Here is a 25,689-nt window from a genome sequence, read left to right on the forward strand (position 1 = left end):
ACCTTGACCCGGGCTTGCGTGGCCAGATGGGACCTAACGGCACTGTGTGATGACAGGTTGCAGGAGGCAACACGAAATGCCGACAGCATCTGGTTTGAATTGTTAGCTCGACAGGACAGGAACACATTATGGTTGAATCAACAAACACAGGTTATTAAACAATACTACTTGATTTGAACATAATTTTATTAGCATTAAATCATTTTTGTGTATGTTAGATTATTCAGAAAGGTCATACGATGCAATATTTTCGATAATGAAACACAGTGCATATGTAGTGCACAATTTCACATGACGGCGCATCACCTTTTCACACTAAGGATTGGCATAATGCACCTAAAATTGCTCAATATGTCTTAAATGCCAATGTCGCATTTAGCTGTCTATGTATATAAATGGGTTGATAGTCATCATGCAAATTATTGGACATCGCTGATGGTATAGGGCATCTTTACACACAAAAAGAGGTGTTATTTATTAGGTTTACTATCAATGTTATCACATTTGAAAAACAAATTCTACATATGAGCCTACAGATTATAACAATTATAAACACAATGGACGTTTTTGACAAAGAAACCTCCGTTGAAGGCAAGACGAACTCTCTTCTCGATAACACATAAAAACCTTGTAAAGTGTGACCTGGTATATCACGTGTGAGTTAACCCGATGGCGTGAATCGTTGCATGATTATCAACCATTGATATCAACTCCTGTCTCGTTTTCGTGTTTCAACATACACGTCAAGATAAGATTTCACTCTGTCTATTCAATTATGTCTTATCCAAAACAAGACGAGGAGATTTCACTCTGTCTGTTCAACCACGTCTTATCCAAACAAGACGAGGAGATTTCACTCTATCGATTCAATCACGTCTTATCCAAACCAAGACGAGGAGATTTCACACTGACTGACCTCGAAATATAAGGATTGCAGTATTATGAAAATGCAAAATACGTTTGTCCCGAAACATTCATATACAGAAAATTAGCTGCCTCCCCGATTGCATATTGACATGAACTACCTTTATATCTCTCCCTATCTCTTGAAGAACCATTTACCGAGAACCATTTGTCAACTATTTATTACCGGCACCCACTGTATCGATGTATTTGGACGTTTTGGTGATACAAATATAAATTGGAAATAGTTAAAACACGTTTGATAATTATACAATGTTCAGTGAGAAGTCCTGAAATGCCAGAGCAATTCGCTTGTTAAGGACAACAAGCGTTGACTAATAAGAGATCAGTTATAGATGACCTGCCAAGCTCCATTTCCATGGAGAGCATTAGTTCATATATCAGTCGGGGTCATTCGCATAGACGAAAAACGTAAAAGTGTACCGTTTCCCAGAGAAGAAACATGTCTCAAGGACGAAGATGGACCGATAATGATCCGAATCAAGTTTTGATCAGAAATAAACACCAACAAAGTAGTATTTCACTGAACATATACATTCGATATAATCATTGTTTCCATCAGCCACTGATAACAAAGAAATGGGTTAAAGTGCTGTCACTATCCACATTAATTGGCTGATATAATTATGTCAGCTGCATGGTTGTCCTTATTTTAACAGTTTTCTGATATGTGTAGCCTGTTAAAGAGTGATGATTGACAACACATCAAGACATATTCAAACAATGCTACGGCGAAGATTATGCTAGAGATGAGCTCAGATATTGTAAACATGCGGGGAATTCAACCCGGTTTTCTACGTGACGAGCTAGCGCTTTGACCCCTAGGCTACCACGCCGCTACTATGTCTTTTTGCCATTTGTATCGAGTCGTTAGAAACAGTGTGAACTCCGTACATGTACTGTGTACAATAAGCTAACGTTGATCAGCAGTACCCGCCCACCTGTAGCACCTGTTGTGTGGTTTCAGGAGGGACGATGAAGATGGCTGAGCAGCACGTGGTGGAGCTGCTGGTCGTGGTGGACTACTCGGCCTACTTGAAGTAAGCCATGGCATTTGTATGGACTCCGGCTTTGTAGATGACAATTTTAACCGAGGCGTTTACCATTAGTGTTGGCATAGCTAGAATATGTACCAAACCATCATAACAAGGCAAAAGTGTCACTTTGAATAATTGGCTCCAGATCCTACATAAACAGTGGATAGGTATGATAATAGTCCTTATGCAACTCATTGACATTCTCACTAAGCAGTAAATTGTATGAATATAATGCCACAGCGATGGAGATGTACATACCAAAACTGGTCAACAAGAATATCTATATGTTTCTTTCCATAGGTGGTACCATAAAATGAGCGGGGACACGGCGTTCCTGAAAAAGAAGAACGCATTAAGTGCAATATGGAAACATTATTCATCTGTTATACATGGAGTAAGTATTCTGAGGAGGAGTCGCATTTAATATTGATCGGATTATTATGGTATTCATAAAATACAATTACTTAATTATGTATTTTTTCTGATAAACATGTATGTACCTTACAGCAAAGCATATGCATGTTACGTACACAATGACGAGTTCTATTACACTTCATATAGAATGCACACATTTACTATGCATCATTGTCGAGTATGACTTTTTCTTGTGTTTTAAGTTGATAGGTCGTTCGCCTTTTCTCATTTTGTTTGGTAATTGTTAAGAATAATATAGTAGTCATTATGAGTCAAGTAAGGTTACAGCTGGTTTATTATTAGTGTATGAAACACATGATATTTCTCTTTTGCTTTATATGATTGAAAATGGTCTTGATTAAAAGGGCATAACAAGGACTTAATATGCTGGTATATGAACGGAATCTGTCCGACGCCAATACGTGTATTTATCATAAAAAACTGGCCTTCACAGGAGGTATGGCTTGGGGGAGATCAAGAGTGGTATCCTGGAAGATATCACTACAGCAAATTGCAGTACAATGCTTCGCAGACCAATGTGATATCGGAATGAATCTAATGAAATCCCTAATCTTTAGGCCACTGAAGTTGGTTGGTTGTACACTGTAGGCTCAGTGTACTGACACTGGTTATTACTGTTTACGAACTGAAAAAGTTGTTTATATCAAATACAAGTAGGTCTGAACTATTTGATATAGAACATACACTGGGATGAGAATGTCTGTGTGTCCTGTGTGGGTACATTTCTAGATGTTGGCTGATCACTGCGCACCCTTCCTGTTACCAGATAGATACAATATACAAGGGGCTTGGGGAACATGGACTGCAGATCTCCGTGCAACCAGTTGACATCCAAGTTGTATCGGTAAGTGGAAGACTTAGAAACCCACCATGCATCATCTATGCAACCACTTGATCTCCATTTTGTATCAGTAAGAAGTTATAAAACAATTTATCATAAATCATTATCGTTACAGTTAATTGACATCACAATTACATCGGTAAATGAAGTAAATACCAAACCTGAGTCATACCTTATCCCTACTTATACCTCGAGTGTTTGACATCCATCCATGTTGAATCAGTAAGAAGCCATATACACATTTGATCCTACATTAAGATTCTCCGTGAAACCTGCTGACACCCAAGTGGTATCAGTAAGTATGGCGTGTGAATGTAGTGTGATTAAATGTAAGAAACGCCGAAAGACGTACCTTTGAAAGGTGAGCAAGTGCATTAACATGTAGACTCGTCATGCGTGTCAGTGTGATAGTTTTAACCCCTTCCTCTTTAAAACTGGAACCAACATGTCAATCAGACTTTGACACTGTTTGCCACCAGCACTTTTGCAAACATAAATCAATATTCATTTTTTTTCCTAGCAAGGAGTTTTGTGAAATAAAACTGTTAAGTGTGTGTAGATTGTAATTAAATTTTAACTGTCGCTTGAATATGTTTTTACAGAGAACCATGTTATGAAATGACATATTATGATCTGAAACGTATCTAATGGATTCTGAAAGTTGCATAGAAAAACGTACAGCGCTAATACTGGAAACAGTGACGTCCCGCCATATGTTGACCACATACACATAACAGATATACCATTGTACTATAATGAAGAAAACACACCATCAATGATTAGAACAAATAATCAGAATAACCCCAGTTGCATTTAAGATAAATGTGTGAGCATTAAAACAATTTAGCCTCAAATATTAGACATCTATGTTGTCCTTGATTGAGGTATTTGCCTTTTACATCAAACCGTTTCCTATTTTATATGCACTATGATTTCACGAAGGGAACTTTGATGCGTTCTCGTGTTAGACAATGAAGGGAAAGTCATGGTGTTACAGTAGAAACTGTTTAGAGTTATAATGTTACACAACGTTTAACGCGCTGAATCAACATCCATGTAGGCATTCTACCTGTGGTTTCGTGACAAGCATCCTCATATGTTGTTCAACAGAAATTGGATTATTGTTTACAGAATGCAGAGATGACACTACACGAGATATGTATTCATGTATAAAGCGAACTTTTAGTGCCCAAATTACGGGCGTTGACTTCACAGACGCAAAAAGCTAAGATAAAGATTGCTTCTTTGGAGATGTGCGCCAATGTATTATCTGAAGAAGAATGTCGAAGATGGAATGTCACGTTAGTAACCTGTAAACTTCTCCGAGCCCGAATCAAATAATTTATTTGTTTTATCAGTTTATTTGTTGTATTATTGTAACCTGTTTGTTCTGACAGACGGATGGTATTGTGACGAGTACAAATAAATTCATAGCATCGGAGACAGCGCTTCGGGCCTTCTACAACTGGACACAGTCTGGCAACAAGTTGCCGTCATTTGACCACGCGATGCTCATCACAGGGTAAGACTCACCAGGAACACGCACTGTAAAAGTACTATGTCAACACTGCTTCCTTTAAGAAACGATCAACCCACTCTTGAGAAAATATTATGTATCTTCGTTTTGTAAAATATTTTTCATAAGATGAATGGTTTTAGACATGAGTTTAAATGTTTATCCAAAATTCGTATCAAATAGCTATGTCGTTGTAAATGTTACACCATCTAGCCATAATGGATTTGGAATGAACAAGCGAACAATCTTCCGGGGAAAGAATGTATAATATTGAGTTTTATTTGGTTGAAGAGATTTATTATGATGTGTTTTCCGAGTTTCTACACGTTTCTTCAGTGTACGGTTCGCGGACAGAAAGGCTAAGTACACTGCCAACCGTCACAAGTTCGGAATGCAGCGTACCTGCGCGTGGCGTTATTTCTGAATAACATGCAATTGAACTGGTTAAACGTGTTCAGCACAGGTTATCCACCTCGGATCACAGTGCATGCTTTATTTCATCTTTGTTGTGTGACACAGTCTAAACACAGCTCAATGTTTCACTTTCCGAGTTATGTTGTTTAGCACGAAGGCATTATTGTGGTACGCTGTTTATGTTGACGTTTGGGACGGAATTGAAAACGGTGTTTTGTGTGTCTAAGAGGATGGCAATAGTTTCATTCCCTTTTGTTTAATATTTCTATCGATGCGATTATGTTGAAATGCAAGGGACATAATTATTATTCTTGAAATACATATGACATTGTAGTGGCCACTGAATCTTGCACACACCTCAGTATCCTGTTTAATCAATTGAAATTAAACGCGTTTTCTTATTGCAACGCCGCGATATGACTGGAATAATGTTAAAAGCGGCGTTAAACCCAACTCACACACCCACTTATTGCAAAGCAGCTAGCATGTATTCACACACCATTAAAACTATTTGAAAACTTCACTACTATTACTACTACAGTATTAGTTACCAACTAAACGTCCACGCCTTCTTTTCGCTGATGGTTGCCCCGCCCGAGGCCTTGTGAGTGATGGATCTGATCACAATTACCAGGTACTGTTGGGGAAGCGTCTGTCCATCCATGTCACCATTACGTCTAAGTGCTCATGATTTATCTGTTTATCTTTGTTTGAACAGTTATGACCTCATGGAGAATGGCGATAAATCTAAGTCAGGTGAGATTCCTTCTCTCTTGTGTTGTTGCCTGAAGGTTTAGCTTTGATGAGACTTCCAGTAATTTGGTATGGCGTCTAAAGGTTCTTCCTAATGCGGATGTAAAATTTGATTACCTGTAAGGTATTGACATTTATATTCCTGAAACTGTCATGGTGTGAGTTATGTATCTGAGTTAGCCTAATTATTGCCATGACCCCTGCACACTGTCTGTAGGTCGAGCCTATCTGGGGACGATGTGCACTACCAGGAGCGTCTCAGTGGTGGAAAACGACTTCAGCTTTGAGATTGTACAGATAACCGCACATGAACTCGGACACAGGTACCTTGGTGGATGGAATAAAAAATAAAAATGAAAATAAAAAGAAGCCGTAGATTGCCTTTGGTATTGTGCAAAATTAAGGTATCATCTCGAAATGTAAGAGATATCTGTACTTATGATCGTGGCTACTGGGAAACAATGTGTCTACTAAACTTGACACTTCGTCATATTTAAAACTTTCAAATCCACGTGGCTGTCAAAGTAATCAAAGTGGTTCAACTCGAGGGGAAGTATGTGCGTTATACATAACACGCCTGTCTGTAGTTATGTTGTTCTGTTCGATATACCCAACACGACTGTGAATTTATGTTGTTGCTGTGTTCGCTATATCCAACACGCCTGTCTGACGTTTTGTTGTTGTGTTCGATATACATAACACGCCTGTCTGAAGTTGTGGGGGGCGGTCGGGTAGCCTAGTTGTTTAAGCGTTCGATTCCCGACATGGGTACAATGCGTGAAGCCCATTTCTGGTGTCCCCGCAGTGATATTGTTGGAATATTGCTAAAAGAGGCGTAAAACCACACTCACTCACTCTGAAGTTATGTTGTTCTGTCAGATATACCTAACACCTCAAGTTCTGTTGTTGTGTTCGATATGTATATAACACCCACTGCCGAATTTATGTTGTTGATGTTTGATGTACATATCACACCTGTGTGAAGGTATGTATTGCGGCATATATACCTAACAGCTTGTCTTAAGCTGTGCAATGTGTCAGATATACCTTGTCTCAAAGCACGTTTTGCGTGGCGTATACCAACCAACCTGTCTGAAGTTATGTAATGTGTCAGGTATACCTAACAACCTACCTGAACATATGTATTGCGTCTGATATACCTAACAACCTACCTGAACATATGTATTACGTCAGATATACCTAACAACCTGTCTGAACGTATGTATTACCTCAGGTATACCTAACAACCTAACTGAACATATGTATTACGACAGATATACCTAACAACCTGTCTGAACGTATGTATTGCGTCTGATATACCTTACAACCTGTCTCAAGCAGTGTAATGTGTCAGGTATACCTAACAACCTGTCAGAACATATGTATTACGACAGGTACACCTGACAACCTACCTGAACATATGTATTACGTCAGGTATACCTAACAACCTGTCTGAACGTATGTATTACGACAGGTATACCTAACAACCTGTCTGAACGTATGTATTACGACAGGTATACCTAACAACCTACCTGAACGTATGTATTACGACAGATATACCCAACAACCTGTCTGAACGTAGGTATTGCGTCTGATATACCTAACGACATGTCTGAATGTATGTACTGCGTCTGATATACCTAACAACCTGTCTCAAGCAGTGTAATGTGTCAGGTATATCTAACAACCTACCTGAACAAATGTATTACGGCAGGTATACCTAACAACCTGTCTGAACGTATGTATTGCGTCTGATATACCTAACAATTTGTCTCAAGCAGTGTAATGTGTCAGGTATACCTAACAACCTATCTGAAGTTATGACCTGTGTCAGATATGTCTAACAACCTGTCTCAAGCTATGTATTGCGTTAGATATATTTAAAAACCTCTCTGAAGTTGTGTATTGTGTTAGGTAAGCCTTACCAGTCTTACCTAACACCTAACAACCTACCTGAACATATGTATTGCGACAGGTATACCTAACAACCTGTCTGAACGTATGTATTGCGACAGGTATACCCAACAACCTACCTGAACATATGTATTACGACTGATATACCTAACAACCTACCTGAACATATGAATTACGACAGATATACCTAACAACCTGTCTGAACGTATGTATTGCGTCTGATATACCTAACAACATGTCTGAACGTATGTATTGCGTCTGATATACCTAACAACCTGTCTGAAGTTATGTAATGTGTCAGGTATACCTAACAGCCTACCTGAACATATGTATTGCGACAGGTATACCTAACAACCTGTCTGAACGTATGTATTGCGTCTGATATACCTAACAACCTACCTGAAGGTATGTATTACGACAGATATACTCAACAACCTGTCTCAAGCAGTGTAATGTGTCAGGTATACCTAACAACCTATCTGAAGTTATGACCTGTGTCAGATATGTATGAACAACCTGTCTGAACGTATGTATTGCGTCTGACATACCTAACAACATGTCTGAACGTATGTATTACGTCTGATATACCTAACAACCTGTCTCAAGCAGTGTAATGTGTCAGGTATACCTAACAACCTACCTGAACATATGTATTGCGACAGGTATACCTAACAACCTGTCTGAACGTATGTATTGCGACAGGTATACCCAACAACCTACCTGAACATATGTATTACGACTGATATACCTAACAACCTACCTGAACATATGAATTACGACAGATATACCTAACAACCTGTCTGAACGTATGTATTGCGTCTGATATACCTAACAACCTGTCTGAAGTTATGTAATGTGTCAGGTATACCTAACAACCTACCTGAACATATGTATTGCGACAGGTATACCTAACAACCTGTCTGAAGTTATGTAATGTGTCAGGTATACCTAACAACCTACCTGAACGTATGTATTGCGTCTGATATACCTAACAACCTACCTGAACGTATGTATTACGACAGATATACTCAACAACCTGTCTCAAGCAGTGTAATGTGTCAGGTATACCTAACAACCTATCTGAAGTTATGACCTGTGTCAGATATGTCTAACAACCTGTCTCAAGCTATGTATTGCGTTAGATATATTTAAAAACCTCTCTGAAGTTGTGTATTGTGTTAGGTAAGCCTTACCTATTGGTATTTTTTATGCACCATGTTTGGTATGTATGAAGCTTTCCCATTCTTATTAAGTCTCGGCGCCAAACACGACGGAGAAGAGAACGCCTGCAGTGCTAGTGACGGCTTCCTGATGGCGTCTGTGATAGAGATCAACTCCACACACAGATGGTACCTGTCTCCATGCAGTTTGGACTATGTAGGAACGCTGCTGTCTCAGCTCAAAAGGTGTGTATGGAGGTTCGGGATGTTTGCAGGATTTCTCCCTATTAATACCACGGCAATGTGCATGAATTGAAAAGTGAATGGTTTGTGTCAGAGCCCATGCATCTACAACCATCTTCTCACTTCATACTTGGAGTGGTACCGCTAGGTCTGGACAGCCTCTTAATACACAGCCAGAGGCGTAATCATAATTACTGTAATATATGTGCGGCATTTTATAATTTGACACATTTTTCTATTTTCCGGAACGTGGAAGAACAAAATTAATTATGTCTGAGTAGCAATCCACGAGATGAGGTGTGAGGCAAGTACGCCCTCGGTCGGTAAAACAGATGTCACTGAAGCCATTTCCTTGGTCTTAAACGCTATTGGAACTGCCCTTTTTTAGAGTGAAAGAATGTTTTTTTAGCGGCACAATCAGCAATGTTCTAGGTTTTCCACGGCTGTCTGTAAATAGACATGCATTGACAATGCCATTTAGAAAGTGGTTAAATGTAACAGAGGTTGTATTTGGGATAACACTTTCTTAGTAAAGTACATATTCTGGTACGTTTTGGAGTTGAGTCCCATCAAATAAATAGACATGTCTGGACCAGGGAACACAGTAGTTGAAAGCATGACTGTTATGACAATCATATGATACCGAGTGACCCGACGCTTTTTTAGATAGGTACATTTTGTTAATGCCACGTTAATTTCAATAACGCGATATTGTGTTGGTCATCTAGAGATAGGAACCTGTGCCTCCTCCAGAACAAGCACGAGGTGGAGAAGAACGAGGGTCCCACCACCAGCATCCACATGGGTGAGCTGTACACCCCGGACCAGCAGTGCCAGCTCATTGAGGGCAAGGGATCCTACTTCTGCAGGGTAGGAGACACTCGCACGTCACTGTCAGGATAGTGTAGACAACAGACAGACAAATACCATGTTACATCGACCGATGCCAGTATACAAGGATTTAGAAAAGTGCTGATACTTTTGTATGCGTTTTGATTCAGCGTTTGTTTGAATTCAAAACAACAAATACACTGTATCTGATTCTAATTGTGTTATTGAATGTATCAAATAATATCAAAGGCTTCATGTCATTCAAAAGATTTTGCACGTGCTTTTGCAATACCTTTTCTATATTCTGAAAAATGTGCCAAGAAATGTATGCATTTGCTGTACGTTATTTATTGTTTGTAACTCGGATGGCGCGTGAGAAATTTCTGACTTTAAACCAATGGACAGTGACTATATATACTTGGATTGCAAAGATAAGAGTTGCAGGAAGCAATCTAATGGAACAGTAGTTGCCGTGAGCTGGCTAGTCGGGTAACGACCCTTTCTTCGAAATGGGTTACTCCCCCATAAGGATTGAATCAGTGTGCACTGAACGTTAACAAATAAGTTATTACAATCATTAGCTCGCCAGACTCGCTAAATACAACATGTATTCGTAATACAGGGTGTTAATCAGCACCAAACTCACTCGCGTGACAACCTCTATATATCACGCACCCACTCTTAGCATGACTCAATTAACAATGTTTTTATTCTGTACTCCAGGATTTCTACTCCAAGCCAGAAGACTATAGCCACATATGTACCAACATATGGTGTCACGTGAGCAACTCAGTGCACAACATATGCAACAACTATGAGGGGTCTGACGGATACGCTTGTGGTGATAAGAAGGCAAGTTATCCCGCATGCAGGTCACACAGGGAATCCTGGTCAGTAAGAGAACGGGATTTCCGCTACAGCTATATACACGAGATATCAACAACGCAAAACACTGGTCGATGGTTTGAGTGCTGACCCACATCATCGGAATAGGAGCCAGTTCACAGCTTTTTATTAGATTTATATTCCTCCACTATCATGTCCACCCGATAAACCGCGCACCCATCCCGCACCCCATCCCGTAATGGTGAGTGCGCCTTGAACAATATTTCAGTTGCATCACGGCGTGTCAGCCTAATGTGGGAGGACAGCAGAAGTCGTGCAGGTTTCATTTGGTGAAATCCACCCCGACATCACAGGGACCATAATAGGGCGAATCGAGGATTTGATCTCACGACCATAGGATCCTGACTGGCCCTGAACAGACTGTCCCTAAGGACGGCCCTGTATAGACTGGCCCCAGGAACGGCCCTGTATAGACTGGCCCCAAGGACGGTCCTGTATAGACTGGCCCCAAGGACGGTCCTGTATAGACTGGCCTCAGGGACGGCCCTGTATAGACTGGCCCCAAGGACGGTCCTGTATAGACTGGCCCCAAGGACGGCCCTGTATAGACTGGCCCCAAGGACGGCCCTGTATAGACTGGCCCCAAGGACGGTCCTGTATAGACTGGCCCCAAGGACGGCCCTGTATAGACTGGCCCCAAGGACGGTCCTGTATAGACTGGCCCCAAGGACGGCCCTGTATAGACTGGCCCCAAGGACGGTCCTGTATAGACTGGCCCCAAGGACGGTCCTGTATAGACTGGCCCCAAGGACGGTCCTGTATAGACTGGCCTCAGGGACGGCCCTGTATAGACTGGCCCCAAGGACGGTCCTGTATAGACTGGCCCCAAGGACGGTCCTGTATAGACTGGCCCCAAGGACGGTCCTGTATAGACTGGCCTCAGGGACGGCCCTGTATAGACTGGCCCCAAGGACGGTCCTGTATAGACTGGCCCCAAGGACGGTCCTGTATAGACTGGCCCCAAGGACGGTCCTGTATAGACTGGCCCCAAGGACGGTCCTGTATAGACTGGCCCCAAGGACGGTCCTGTATAGACTGGCCCCAAGGACGGTCCTGTATAGACTGGCCTCAGGGACGGCCCTGTATAGACTGGCCCCAGGGACGGCCCTGTATAGACTGGCCCCAAGGACGGTCCTGTATAGACTGGCCCCAGGGACGGCCCTGTATAGACTGGCACCAAGGACGGCCCTGTATAGACTGGCACCAAGGACGGCCCTGTATAGATTGGCCCCAGGGACGGCCCTGTATAGACTGGCCCCAAGGACGGTCCTGTATAGACTGGCACCAAGGACGGTCCTGTATAGATTGGCACCTAGGACGGTCCTGTATAGACTGGCCTCAGGGACGGCCCTGTATAGATTGGCCCCAGGGACGGCCCTGTATAGACTGAGGCACCAGATCCCAACTTTGTGTTTGTAACCATTTGAAGCAAGAGTCTCAACATCTTCAACAGATTAGGTTACTGAAACTATCAAAGCCACGAAGGTGATAATTGTTATTATAGTGTTTATTTGACCAGAAACATTGGTTCGTTGTAGGTATGTGACAAGGGGAAATGTGTCCTCAGCATCAAGGGTGTGGATTCCCTGGGTAGGTACAACTATCTCCTTCCATATTGCTTTTATACGCTGTTTAGTTGAATAGTTCTCATGATACTTGTCTGAATTAAAGTTGTAGTAAATCGATGTGACCTTACTAAACATACTTACTCATCTGGCACTGTTCTGTTGCCAGACTACTGCCCTCAGGGTGACCAGCCCGGCATTGTCTGGAAAAACTACACGTGTGGACAGTTGGTGTTTTTTGAACCAGAAATGTGTTATGATGATAACACGAGATCTCGGTGCTGCCTCTCCTGCACAGAAATAAACAAAGGCATACCAGGTATTCCACTCTGAAATACTTAGGAATTAAGTCGGACAAACAATATACCCTACATACTGACCATCAGCTCAGGTGGAGAGATCATTTTCCAGCTTCTCTCTCTCCCTTTATATATAGGGACAGAGAGAGAAGCTGAAAATAGCTGAATAGTGCTGACTGTGATGTAAAACAACATTCATTCCTTCTAGATAAAACGTATAATACTTGCATGTTGTTGATCTGTGGATGCTACAGGTCCGGGTATATAATGTTTAAGGGTATTGGCGGCATACATCGGTATGGTTGTATCGTGTTGTGCTACTGCAGGGTGCGAGTTCGGCGACAAGAGCTCGTGGTGTCGTACTGACCTCAATACCCCCATGGGCTGCTACAAGAACGAGAACCTTTGCTGCGGCACCTGCAAGATTTACAAGGACCACACACGACCAAGTGAGTATTGGGTGTCATTTGGTGTCCCTCGCAATGATAAAATTCAATTAATGCTCAAAAAGTCATAAACTCCTGCTAACTAATGTTATTATTATTGTTGTTGTCTTTATCTTGCGATATATATTATTAAGTAAGTGCGTGATTCATCATACAGATCCACCTTTCAGGCTGCCCATATGGCGACAGGAGTCTTTGGTGTCAGAATACGCTGAAGCCTCCTTTTGAATGCTACCAGAACGAGGACCTATGTTGTGGCACATGTGCCGAACACTTCAACGGTACACGAGTAGGTAAGTAGGTGCAATAGACATACCCCTAAAACACTAACATCAGATAAACATACGATAACGTATGATGAACACTGAAATATTACTACAACTGTACTAAAGGTAACCTAAATGTTTCATCACACAATCATTTTTCAGGATGCGAGTACGGAGACCGCAGTACGTGGTGCGTGACGTCACTTCAGCCTCCGTACGACTGCTACAAGAACAGTGACCTGTGTTGTGACACTTGTCCCAAATACTACAACCCTGCTAACATAGGTACGAGAGCCAGAGAGTGAATTAATGAATGGATGAATGGATGAATGAATGAATGAATGAATGAATGAATGGTACTACTACCACTACTAATCATCTTCTCAACGCCATTGTGGCATAGGGTAGCCTGGTGGTTGAACCATTCGCTGGTCACACCGGAAGCACGGGTCCAATTCCTACATGGATACAATGTGTGAAGCCAATTTATGGTATTCTCCGCCTTGATATTGTTGCTTAAACCGGCTTAAAACAAAACTCACTCACTCTCTTGAATTTTCGTGTACAGCGGATACGGACTGAAGTCAGTGATGCTACCAGGGGTGATAATCACATATTTATAAGCAGGTTGTGTAATTCTCGCGAAGAAGCTATCTTCAGATCAGGCGGTGTTATAACCACCATCTACACTGACAGTAGGTATCAGTGATACTGTGTTTAGTTATATAAGCTGAGTCTTCCATCCTAGGCTGTGAGTTCGGCGACAGAAGCAAGTGGTGTGAGACTGACCTGGCCACGCCCTTCGGCTGCTACCTCAACAGCGACTTCTGCTGCAAAACCTGCCACAGCTTCCTGAACCAGACACGCATAGGTCAGTAGCACTCCGTTGGATATCATACGAGGGGTGCTGAGACGCCTAACAAAGACTACGCTGATGGAGTTGGTAACTTCTGCTGGAGAGCCTGGATCCCACGGGTGTAGAAGGGTTCCTCCTGATGGTGTAAAAAGGCCTCCACATCAGAAATGATAGACTAGCGCTTAGTCTCTGAAAATATATAATGTCACATCACAACATTATACCTTGTCGGTTTAAAATGATATTTACGGGTAACGAGTACTCTATAATACATTCAAATCCGAAAATTCATAATGTATATTTCCAAATTGACAACACATGGATCAGGACTAATTTTAAATGTTTTTTAATTTGAAGTTTACAAGATATACGTCTTTTTCATTGGAAGAGAGGTCGGTCACATGACCGCGAAACTGACGTGCATAAGCGTATGAACGATCCAATTTGACGTTCATACGTTTTCACGAGACCGTGTTCTTGAAATGACGTAAACACTGTCGGACTACAGCAACATTTCTGGGGAAACCCCTGGGATTTCCCTTGCACGTATACATACAGAAGCGTTGTTTCTGATCATTTAGACCCTTTAATCTTAAACTCAGTGTTTCAGCACACATTGAGAAACACCAGAGAGTTCACGAATATCCTCGCTACGACCATCCAAGTGAACAAATAGTTGAAATGCACATCTACTATCGTAGTATCGACTCGATCCGAGTCCAGACTGACAGTCTTCAGCAATCTTTGAATTTACCTTAGTATCTATTTGACACATCTTTAAAACCACTTTTCAATGGTCGGCCAACTGATCAGTGATGACCAACACATGTAACCGCCACAGATTCTTCGCCACTTCGGAAATCTCCCCCGTCACGTTCATCGTGTCGGCCATTTTGACGTCATGTATTTGATGTAAATGTATAACGACGCTCTGTCATTGCGACTGACCTACTGAGGTAGTTCTTAACAGACCTTTTTCACCCAATGATGATATTATTTGAAGACACTTCCGACGTTCATAGAGTTTGGCCCTAACTCTATGAAGTTTCATACTCCAATGAAGTCAAGTGTTGAATAACAAGCATGTCAGTTTTAATTCTATATATATTACACCCCAGGTACTACTGCAGGTGATGGGAAGTGTACGTTCCAAATATCCCTGGTTAGAAATAAGAGCCAAATATCCAGGATCGGGCGCTTACTATTAATGACCTGGTTGATATCGTGTCATCCTACCCTGGTGTGTTAACATATTCTCATGCTACCAACCACTGACCTGCCTGGCTCAGATAGGATAATTTACAGATCGACGTGATATTGTTGGACTATTCCTTTATGAGGCGTAAGACGACATGTACTTACCACACGTAGGTTGTTACGAGTCCACCATAAATAGCCCAATCGTATATTCGTTTGTTTGTTTGTCATTTAACGTTGCACGCAGCAATATTCCTGCTATATGACGGCGGTCCGTAAATAATCGAGTCTGGACAGACAATCCAGTGATTGTTTGTTTTGTTGTATAACGATCCACGCAAATGCATGCATCAATGACATGCATCAGCCAAGACAGCGAGCCTGGCAACCCGATCCCGTTAGTCGCTTCTTAAAGACATGCACGGCAAGCATGGGTTGCTAAAGACCTATTCAAACCCGGATCTTCACGGGTAGCACATTCCTGAAATATTTTGTCATTTTGGTAAACTTTATAATATTACCTATAGGTCTGCGAATATAGGTAAACATATTTTCAACAATTCTCATTACAGATTTGCTTCATAATGATTTACCACTTCATGCCGATTGTTCTGTTGCTTTCATTGTTTGCGAAGTGACATATAGTGACGTCATGTCTATGCATGGTCGTCACCCATTATTCAGGACGTCACGCAGTATTTAATGTGTCGTCATTCCATCACTATATTCACTTGAATTAATGCCTCTACTTGAGATCGGGAAACACATTTTTCTCTACAAGGATCTTGACGTACAAAATTAGTATACTCGCGACAGATAATATGTAATCCCGAAGGTTATTGTATAAATAATGAAATACCTATGTTTACCTCTAGGTTGTGAATATGGTGACAAGCACAAAGACTGTCTATCATTGGCTTATCCCGTCGGTTGCTACAACAACGATAACATTTGCTGCGGGACTTGCGGAGACATGAAGGACAGCAGCCAGCCTGGTAAGACATTGGTGTATGCAGCACATCAAGGTTGTAGCATTTACACTGACCGTTGGAGGTACGATATGAAATATTCTCCTGCAAAGCCAATGTTTAATAGCCGATAAAAAGAACATGCCGGACGTCCCAGCCAGCCCCTTTGGTAAGTCCGGTGGAGCTCCTCTGTTCCCAATGGTGTGACAGACTAATGAGGGCCAAGTGGACCGAGTGCTTGTGTGTCATCGTGCCCCGGCGGCGTGTGTGCCCCACTGTCATGCACATATATTGTCATCTCTGTTTGGAGGAAATGTCACCCAAAGTGACGTGAACTTTTTTTAAACAGCACAATGGTTAGTGAAGTTTCTAGTTACACACAGTAAATACATACATGTTAACATTGTAGACGATCAATGTAGTCATTTTCGTCATGTACTATTATTTGGAACATTTTTTTAGCAATCTAAGAATGTTTGGTGTTTTTATTTAGAAATGAATGAAAACACAAAGAAACGCTACAACTATGATACAGGTCCACATCACGTGTCTAGGATAAATGTACCTACCTGTCTAGGCGTTACGTTTCATACGCCCTGATTGATGATTGTGCAACTTGTTAGTTCAGGCGGTCAACGTTCTCATTCTGTGTGTGGTGCTGTATACCGCACTTTACAGCGATTTACAACATTGCCATACAACGCGTATAACTACATTGTCACACCACGTATCGCGTTACATTGTCACACCACGTATCGCGTTACATTGTCACACCACGTATCGCATTACATTGTCACACCACGTATCGCGTTACATTGTCACACCACGTATTGCGTTACATTGTAATACCACGTATCGCGTTACATTGTCCCACCACGTATCGCGTTACATTGTCACACCACGTATCTCACTCCATTGTAATACCACGTGTCTCACTACATTTTCACACCACGTGTCTCACTTCACTGTCACGCCATGTGTCTCGCCACATTTTTACACCATGTGTCTCACCATATTCTCATACCACGTGTCTTACTACAATATCGCACCACGTGTCTCACCACATTATCACACCACATGTCTCTCCACATTGTCACACAACGTGTCTTACAACACTGTCACACCACGTTTTTTGCCACATTATTACAACACGTGTCTCACTACAATATCGCACAACGTGTCTCACAACACTGTCACACCGCGTGTCTCGCCACATTATCACACCACGTCAAACCACATTGTAACACAACATTGTCACACCTCGTGTCTCATCACACGTTCACGCCACGTGTCTCGTCATATTATCACATCACGTGTCTCGCACCATTGTAATACCACGTGTCTGACTACAATTTCGCACCACGTGTCTCACCACATTATCACACCACGTGTCTCTCCACATTGTCGCACAACGTGTCTTACAACACTGTCACACCACGTTTTTTGCCAGATTATTACAACACGTGTCTCACCACATTATCACACCACGTCCCACCACATTTTAACACCACATTATCACACCACGTCCCACCACATTGTAACAATGAATTGTCACAACACGTGTCTCATCACATTATCACACCACGTGTCTCACTACATTATCTCGCCAAATTATCACACCACGTGTCTAGCCACATAATCTCGCCACATTATCACACCCCGTGTCTCACCACATTATCACACCACGTGTCTCACCACATTAACACACCACGTGTCTGGCTACATTATCACACGACATTGTCACACAACGTGTCATCACATTACCGCACCACGTTGTCACACCACGAGTGTCATCACATTACCGCACCACGAGTGTCATCACATTACCGCACCACATTGTCACACCACGAGTGTCACCACATTATCACACGACATTGTCACACCACGTGTCGCCACATTACCGCACCACATTGTCACACCAAGAGTGTCACCACATTATCACACGAGATTGTCACACCACGTGTCTCACCACTTTACCGCTACCACATTGTCACACCACGAGTGTCACCACATTATCACACGAGATTGTCACATCACGTGTCATCACATTACCGCACCACATTGTCACACCACGAGTGTCACCCCATTACCGCACCACATTGTCACACCACGTGTCTCACCACATTGTCACGCTAAGAGTGTCACCACATTATCACACGACATTGTCACACCACGTGTCTCACCACATTAACACACCACGTGTCTGGCTACATTATCACATGACATTGTCACACAACGTGTCATCGCATTACCGCACCACATTGTCATACCACGAGTGTCATCACAATATCGCATCACGTGTCTCACAATGTTATTCATATTACACTTTGATAAAGAAGTACTTCTACTAATTTCAAAACCCATCTTTAGATATACTGAACCGCAAAAGAAACGTCACCCCAAGTAACATTGCATGAAACGTATATCTGGGTAATTTTTGTCAAAGTTTCTAAAATTTAACATTACCTTGTCCGAAAAATAATTATGATAAAAAACCCAAAGCAGATGACAATAAAACCGATCGCCCAAACGGATCACGGAAACGGCCATGATAACCCGATGCACGTGAGTTCCGGGCAAATTGAGATGCATAAGCGTTCCTCCATTGCTTGCCCTATAAAAATCCACCCAGATCGGATATTATTCATTCGTTATTGAATTGTTACCACATGCCAAGATTGACAAGAAATCAGCGACACAAAGCCCTTGGACGATTGCAAGCTGGACCAACCGCCAGACCACCAACACTACAGATGACCACCAACACTACAGATGACCACCAACACTACAGATGACAGACCACGTAGTGGAAAACCAAGGGTCATCACCGATCGTCAGATTGTGCGACAGCATCATCAAGACCAGCATTGGCGCCACCAGCAATGGTTAAGAGTCCTCTTCTCAGACGAGAGACTGTATCTCAACAGCAGATGGCAGAGAGTGGCGACGCCGTGGAGAACGTTTTTCGGACGGATGCTTGTGTTGCTGAGAGAGACTCTAGGGGTGGTCCGAGCATCATGGTGTGGGGCGGAATTGGTCTTGCACAGAGGGTCGGCCCTGTGGTCTTCCAGAACATCGGTCCAGGGAGAGACAATGGTGTCACAGCAGCTCGGTACATTGATCAAGTCTTGAGACCATACACCACACCTCATTTGGCACGTCGCCACAACCACGAGTTTCAGCATGATAACGCCCGTGCCCACACTGCGAGTGCAACAGGAGACTGGCATCAGAACCAAGCAGTGGCCTGCCCTCAGTCCCGATTTAAATCCCATTGAGCACCTGTGGGACGAGATTCAAAGACGGCTGAATGACGTCCGACCAAGGCCGACAACTGCAGCTGAACTGCGTCAGGCGTTCCTCAGAGTGTGGGCTCAAGCGCCGATGGCCTTCATCAACCGCCTCATCCCTTCCATGTATCGACGTTACACGGCAGTCATCAATGCACATGGCGGACACACGAGATACTGACTTGTGATGCCATTTTCTTAGAGACTAGTATTTTGTTTCAAGAACATTTGAGACTTTAATTTCAACCTTGATGATCAGTTTTGCCAAGTTTCATCTTTTTAATATGTCTCAGAGTAAGTTTACAGTGTTTGGACAAATAAGGTTTCTCATATATCTATCCATGATGACGTTTCTTTTGCGGTTCAGTATATATTGAACATGTTGAAGGAACATGTCGCAGCAGTGTCCAAGGTGACTTTGGAACAGTTACGCAAGCAATAAGGTTGGACGGTGGCTGACTTAAATTGATTATTGAATCACAACAGCTAATAGTATATGTGTGTCTGTTGCACTGTGTTGCTAGATTTCATGTCAAGGTGTCAGTTTTACGATTCTCATATACGTATCACGAAATGTCCATCCTACATCTAACCTCACAGATAACGATTAATGCTTTTTTTGAAAGCGTAAAATACTGATTCCAGGGTTTTGTTATCTTACAGTTTATCCAACAACGATTGGTCTGACTTCGAATGGGAATATTTTACCATTATAGATAAACTAACTCAAACTAAAATGTATTGCAGAAGTATTATCCAGTGCTGACCCAACAGGTAAAGCTCACACAAACTACTTATGTGTTAAGTGTGTATTTTTTCCCCTCCGTGTAGCTTTGTGACTATCATTATCAATACTTCGACAATCGTAAAACACAAAATCATCTATTTAGGTTTAGGTTTTGATCCTACGTTTAACGACCTACTGTTAGACTCTATGTTTAGGGTGTGAGTATGGAGACAAGAGCACCTGGTGTACTACGGATCTCGACCCCCAGGCAGACTGCCCACTCAATCTAGATCTGTGCTGTGGAACATGCGGTTTGGGGGGATCAGGTGCGTTAATACATTTCACATTAAAATCCACCTCAATAACTCACTGTAATTCAGTAAACATGTTTTCAAAGAGCGCAAGGAAAACAGCAGATGAGATAGCGCTAGCGATCGTGGGTCTTGACGAAAAATCCAAACCTATAACTTGTGTTTTGTCAAGTTCACATGTTTAAATATGTATTAACTTATACAAAAGTTAACAACAACAACAACAACAGTAATAAAGCAGATCACAAAGTATTAAGATATTATGTATAACTGTATTGATTTCTCTTTACAGGGTCCGAGTTGTCAATCACTAGACAATTTCTACGTGATATTGGATCAGGTGAGCTATTTAATGTTTGTTGTAATTACCACGAGTATTTCAAGGACCATATAACTTACACCCATGTACACGGGAGGATGCATACTGGTAACATTGAAGCACGTATTCATGCAACATTTACAATCTACACATATTAGAAGTGGAAGGTGTTTAAGTAGCGTCACTAAAATATTAATATTACTTAATATAAAAAATCCAGATGTTTATCAATGGGTTTAGTTTCGGTAAACAGCGACGACCGAAGATTTAGGAGGATACTATAACATTAATTATAGCTATGTGCACCAGTCGTGATAAGAAAATATGTTTTGTGTACGTAATTGATGTGATTATTTAATGGTATTTTCACAATCTCGCAATTCAACATGAACATGCCATTTTCAGTACATTTTTTAATTAGCAGATTTATCCTTTTGTGTCTGATATCGTTATCATGTGATAGACTTGAATACCAGGCAACTGCATTTGTAATCATTCTTACATCTCCAAGGAATGTTCACAGACTGATATTCCTGTGGGGTTAATCGTAAATCGTACATTGCACAGGATGTGTGTCAGTTTATTCCTCCCACGAATGAACACTCTGGTCTCAACTACTTTTTCAGTACCAATATGTAGCATCTAGTAGCATTAATATATAACTAGGTATACTATAGTGGTAAAAAGATGCTTTGCTAAAATATAACATCTTCAGAATATTGTAAATGATTGTTTGTCAATGTTTGCTTACATTGCGTCAACAGCATTGGCCGATGATTTGTGTTCCAAATTCATATAGAGAAGAATGATTACCAAGACGTGATGGATATAAAATGTGGACGTTGGCGGGCATTGAGAACTGTGGTCTTCATTGCAGGCTCGAATCAACCGATGCAGGTTCAAGGGAGACAATCCTTGAAGGCATCTAAAAGAAGGTCGCCGACGCATCTTAAATAGACAAATTTTAATGTATCTACCTGCCAAACTGCGCACGACCCGACAAGAGTTTCCTGTTCTGTAACAATATCTTTGTTTGTCTTTTGCTTGTGTGTTGACGTTGATCGAACTCTTTTATTTAGACATGAACCAGGATCACAGTGTAAATCTGCCGATATTTCAAACAATTAAAACAACTATTATCCAGATCATGCTCAGTCTTCATCAAACTACATGTGACTTCCTGGCTGCAATGGTCATTGTGCATGACTGGTCATGTTAGTCAGCATATTTAAATATATTTACAATTACGACACATCCTTTGGTTGTCAAGAACAGTTTTGTTTCCTTATTTAATCTACTAGTGATAGATCTTATGATTTCTTTTCTCTCCTGACAAATGCAAAAACAAACATACCTATATGTGATGGCCAGATGTGTAAGTCGGATATGTTGTACACATTGCAGTGTGAGGGAGAAGTCCCCAGGCATCGTCAGTGTCTATATATGATGCATGGATGTATTCCGGACTCCTGGAGGGTAGCGGAGAGGCACCCACCGTTGTTTTCAGACAGCTAGTATATGCTATGAGTTGGGCCATTCAGGCCTACCAGGTGGTCAGGCTGGCGGCTTTACATGATACACACGGCGGCGACTGTGGGTTAACAAGTTCAGAATATCTCAATCTATAACGTTTCCGGTCTCCTTCGGTGTTTGATTGGATGCATTCACAAACTGATATTGTTTATCATGAGAAAAGTGCCCCGACCTAAGATGCATCATTCGTATTTCTTTGTTGTTTGATAAGGAGACAGGATGTACAAGACCTTATTCCCTTCCCGGCACGCCGGTCAGACTTCGGAGTCTTTTAATTTATGACGATAGTAGATGATATATATTTCTTACATTAATATCTGACCTTTTTCGTCGTAAAAAGGCTCTTACGATTCAGATATTGTTCAAAATATGAATAATTTCCTCATGCACCACGACTACATGTTATCTTAAGGGTTATAGACATGGACGTTTGTTTACCTTGTGCTGCATCCTCAAATGACAAGGAACACTTTTGTTCTAACGCATGCAGAATGTAATTACAACTACTATTCAAGCACAATGTAAAACAAGCTATCCAACATATGGCTTTGTAGGTTTTTGTTTCTCAGCTATCACTAGTCCTGTCTCGCTGTTACGAGTACTTGTTACCACGCGAGAAGCGCGAGAGGTCACGAAAGGTCATTGTGCGCTTTGTCTTCCGAGAGAGCCTAGGTATTTGTTTCTCAGTCAGTTTCTAGTCATTGGGTAGATTGTACGTCTAGAGATGGGAAACAGTACACTTCGTCGAGAATCTTGGGTTTTGAAATTTCACCTTTTTAAAATTATATATGATGGTTTATGGTCGCGAAATTATGGGCTACTCTATGCCGGCGGTTGAAACCACTGTATGCTCTAACAGACATTCATAAACATGAACGCTTGAGCTGAATACTATTAATGGCTGACATATTATTCGGACAACTAAAATATGCCAGAAAAATTACAAAATATATTTTTCTGTCTTTGGCCTAATTCTCTGACAATGTTTGTCGCATCCAATGTTATGTATTTTCAGAAATGTGAGCCATATAAACACATACAGTTACATCATATTGTGTTCCTTGATTTATAAAGTGACTATGCCAAATATGAAAGCTGTGTGTGTAAACTTTGACTATCTCTGCATGTTGAAATACGCAAAAACGATCAATAAACGAGTTTGATCTCTTTCACTTCTCAAGAAGTCGTTCTCGGGGTTGCTAATTGCATTACAACAATCAGATTATTCTTCAGTACCTCACAGAAAAATGATGGCAGCACCTCGTTCCATCTAATGGAACAAAGTCACGTGACCATCAGGTCGCGCTTACTGGGTGAAAGAAGATGTATAAAATCAAAAGCAACGCACTAGGATGCGGATTTGAGCTTTGGTTGTTCAATTTGCTTATAGCTGGTGGCAAGTCAATACACTTAAGACAGTATCAAGATGTGCACTGTCATTTAGTATTCATCTCGGAGAGCGATCTAGATTGCCATAGTCAAAATGACATATGTGAGACCCGGCAACAATAAGACGAACTTCATATAAATACATCTGCATACGGCCTTGAATGTTATGTATCTCTTGGGTATTGATTCCTCTTAGAGGTACCCCCACGTGGCCTTTCAAACTAACATATTACCGCAGGGCGTCAAATTTAGATTTCTTCAATTCGTCTCAATATTGCGAAATGCGACAGACATTTCTTTATCTTTCCTCGCTACATTGCGCTACACATGATTAATGTTGTCACACTGTGTCGTAGGTTCAGCCACAGCAAAGAAAGCTTGGCTTAAAAAGATACTCAGAGCGACCCTGCATTAGCTTCTCGTGTATACAATCAACGGTTGTTTGGGACGTCTTTCCACGTTGAGATGAAACAGCATTTTGTTCCTATTTACATCTATATCACGACAATATATTTTTGCCATAATTGCATCACAGAAAATAGACATCTTTACATCAAAGACACATCTGCTTAACTCAGCTGCTGACAAATTTTCAATCAGACTGTTAACGCCCAAACCAAATCTATAACCTGATGCCGCTGGCGAGAAACCTAATGTGTATTTGGTGTTTAAAAAACCGAAGTGTTTAACTTCGTATTTCTACGGAATGAACTCATCCTGTTGCTTTTCGCGCTTATCAGAGTTCCTCCTTCGCAACAAAAGCTGTCACCGCTAGCGCCATCAGTCCGCACTTTCCCTGCTTCATTCAGAGAACTTCGATCACTTTCAATATCTTAGTTTGGCCTCATGACATATGGTGATTGTGCAATTGTATGGTATGGAAGCCTTGCTGGGACATAATTCTTAAAGAAGGCCTGAAGGAATATATGCCAGTAGTTACAAAATAACGTGTATGTAAATAACATGTATTGAGTACATTTGTGTAAGTGCACATGTTCTCTCTCTATATATGAGCAATCTCGATTGCCAATAGTTTAGATATGATTAAGCTTTATTGATAAAAGTAAATCAGGTAGACGATTATACTTCAGAATACTGAACGAAGACAAGATCATCGTAAGACTGTGACATAGAATATTCCTACTAGTTGTAGCACTCCTTGTAGTTGTTTCGATGGCACTAACATATCTCCGTGTGGTGCTGTGGATACATCTACAGGCAGTTAAACCAGCATATTATCAGATATCTTACGTCGAAAGGTGTAGCCAGTAAGTGCTCTCATCTTGAAAGGACCATAAAGCAAAACAAGGGAGACCTAAACACGCTGTCAACACTTTCATAGATACAGCACCTATTGCTGTAATGCTACTGACCGTTGCTACAAACTGTGATGTTAATCAGTCCATGGAGTCTGGTGCTGGGGTGTAAGATCTCCCATTACCTACCGTTCAGCCACATTTACGAGTTTCCCAGAAACACTTTGGCACTGTTCACCTTCCGTATATCGATGTTGCCAGGAGGATACAGAGATGCAGTAATTGTCAGATTT

At 41.5% G+C, this 25,689-nt stretch overlaps 1 protein-coding gene across 1 annotated transcript in view; it reads left to right on the top strand.

Moving 5' to 3' along the window:
- LOC139463754 (uncharacterized) overlaps positions 1-23,893 on the top strand; it is a 28,026-nt gene extending 4,133 nt beyond the window's left edge. Inside the window, exons 2-20 of the mRNA XM_071245027.1 lie at positions 1,892-1,964; positions 2,262-2,355; positions 3,163-3,240; positions 4,635-4,759; positions 5,886-5,923; positions 6,138-6,243; positions 9,088-9,240; positions 9,966-10,107; positions 10,792-10,920; positions 12,513-12,564; positions 12,709-12,858; positions 13,165-13,287; positions 13,455-13,577; positions 13,713-13,835; positions 14,299-14,421; positions 16,479-16,598; positions 20,804-20,914; positions 21,192-21,239; positions 22,096-23,893. Coding sequence (XP_071101128.1) covers positions 1,892-1,964; positions 2,262-2,355; positions 3,163-3,240; positions 4,635-4,759; positions 5,886-5,923; positions 6,138-6,243; positions 9,088-9,240; positions 9,966-10,107; positions 10,792-10,920; positions 12,513-12,564; positions 12,709-12,858; positions 13,165-13,287; positions 13,455-13,577; positions 13,713-13,835; positions 14,299-14,421; positions 16,479-16,598; positions 20,804-20,914; positions 21,192-21,239; positions 22,096-22,175 — 1,991 coding nt within the window. The 3' untranslated portion in view covers positions 22,176-23,893. The remainder of the gene's footprint in view (positions 1-1,891; positions 1,965-2,261; positions 2,356-3,162; positions 3,241-4,634; positions 4,760-5,885; positions 5,924-6,137; positions 6,244-9,087; positions 9,241-9,965; positions 10,108-10,791; positions 10,921-12,512; positions 12,565-12,708; positions 12,859-13,164; positions 13,288-13,454; positions 13,578-13,712; positions 13,836-14,298; positions 14,422-16,478; positions 16,599-20,803; positions 20,915-21,191; positions 21,240-22,095) is intronic.
- Positions 23,894-25,689: the final 1,796 nt, after the last annotated feature.

This window comes from Haliotis cracherodii, unplaced genomic scaffold, assembly GCF_022045235.1.
Source record: "Haliotis cracherodii isolate W230 unplaced genomic scaffold, xgHalCrac1.p SCAF_16, whole genome shotgun sequence".
Classification (NCBI taxonomy): Eukaryota; Metazoa; Mollusca; class Gastropoda; order Lepetellida; family Haliotidae; genus Haliotis; species Haliotis cracherodii.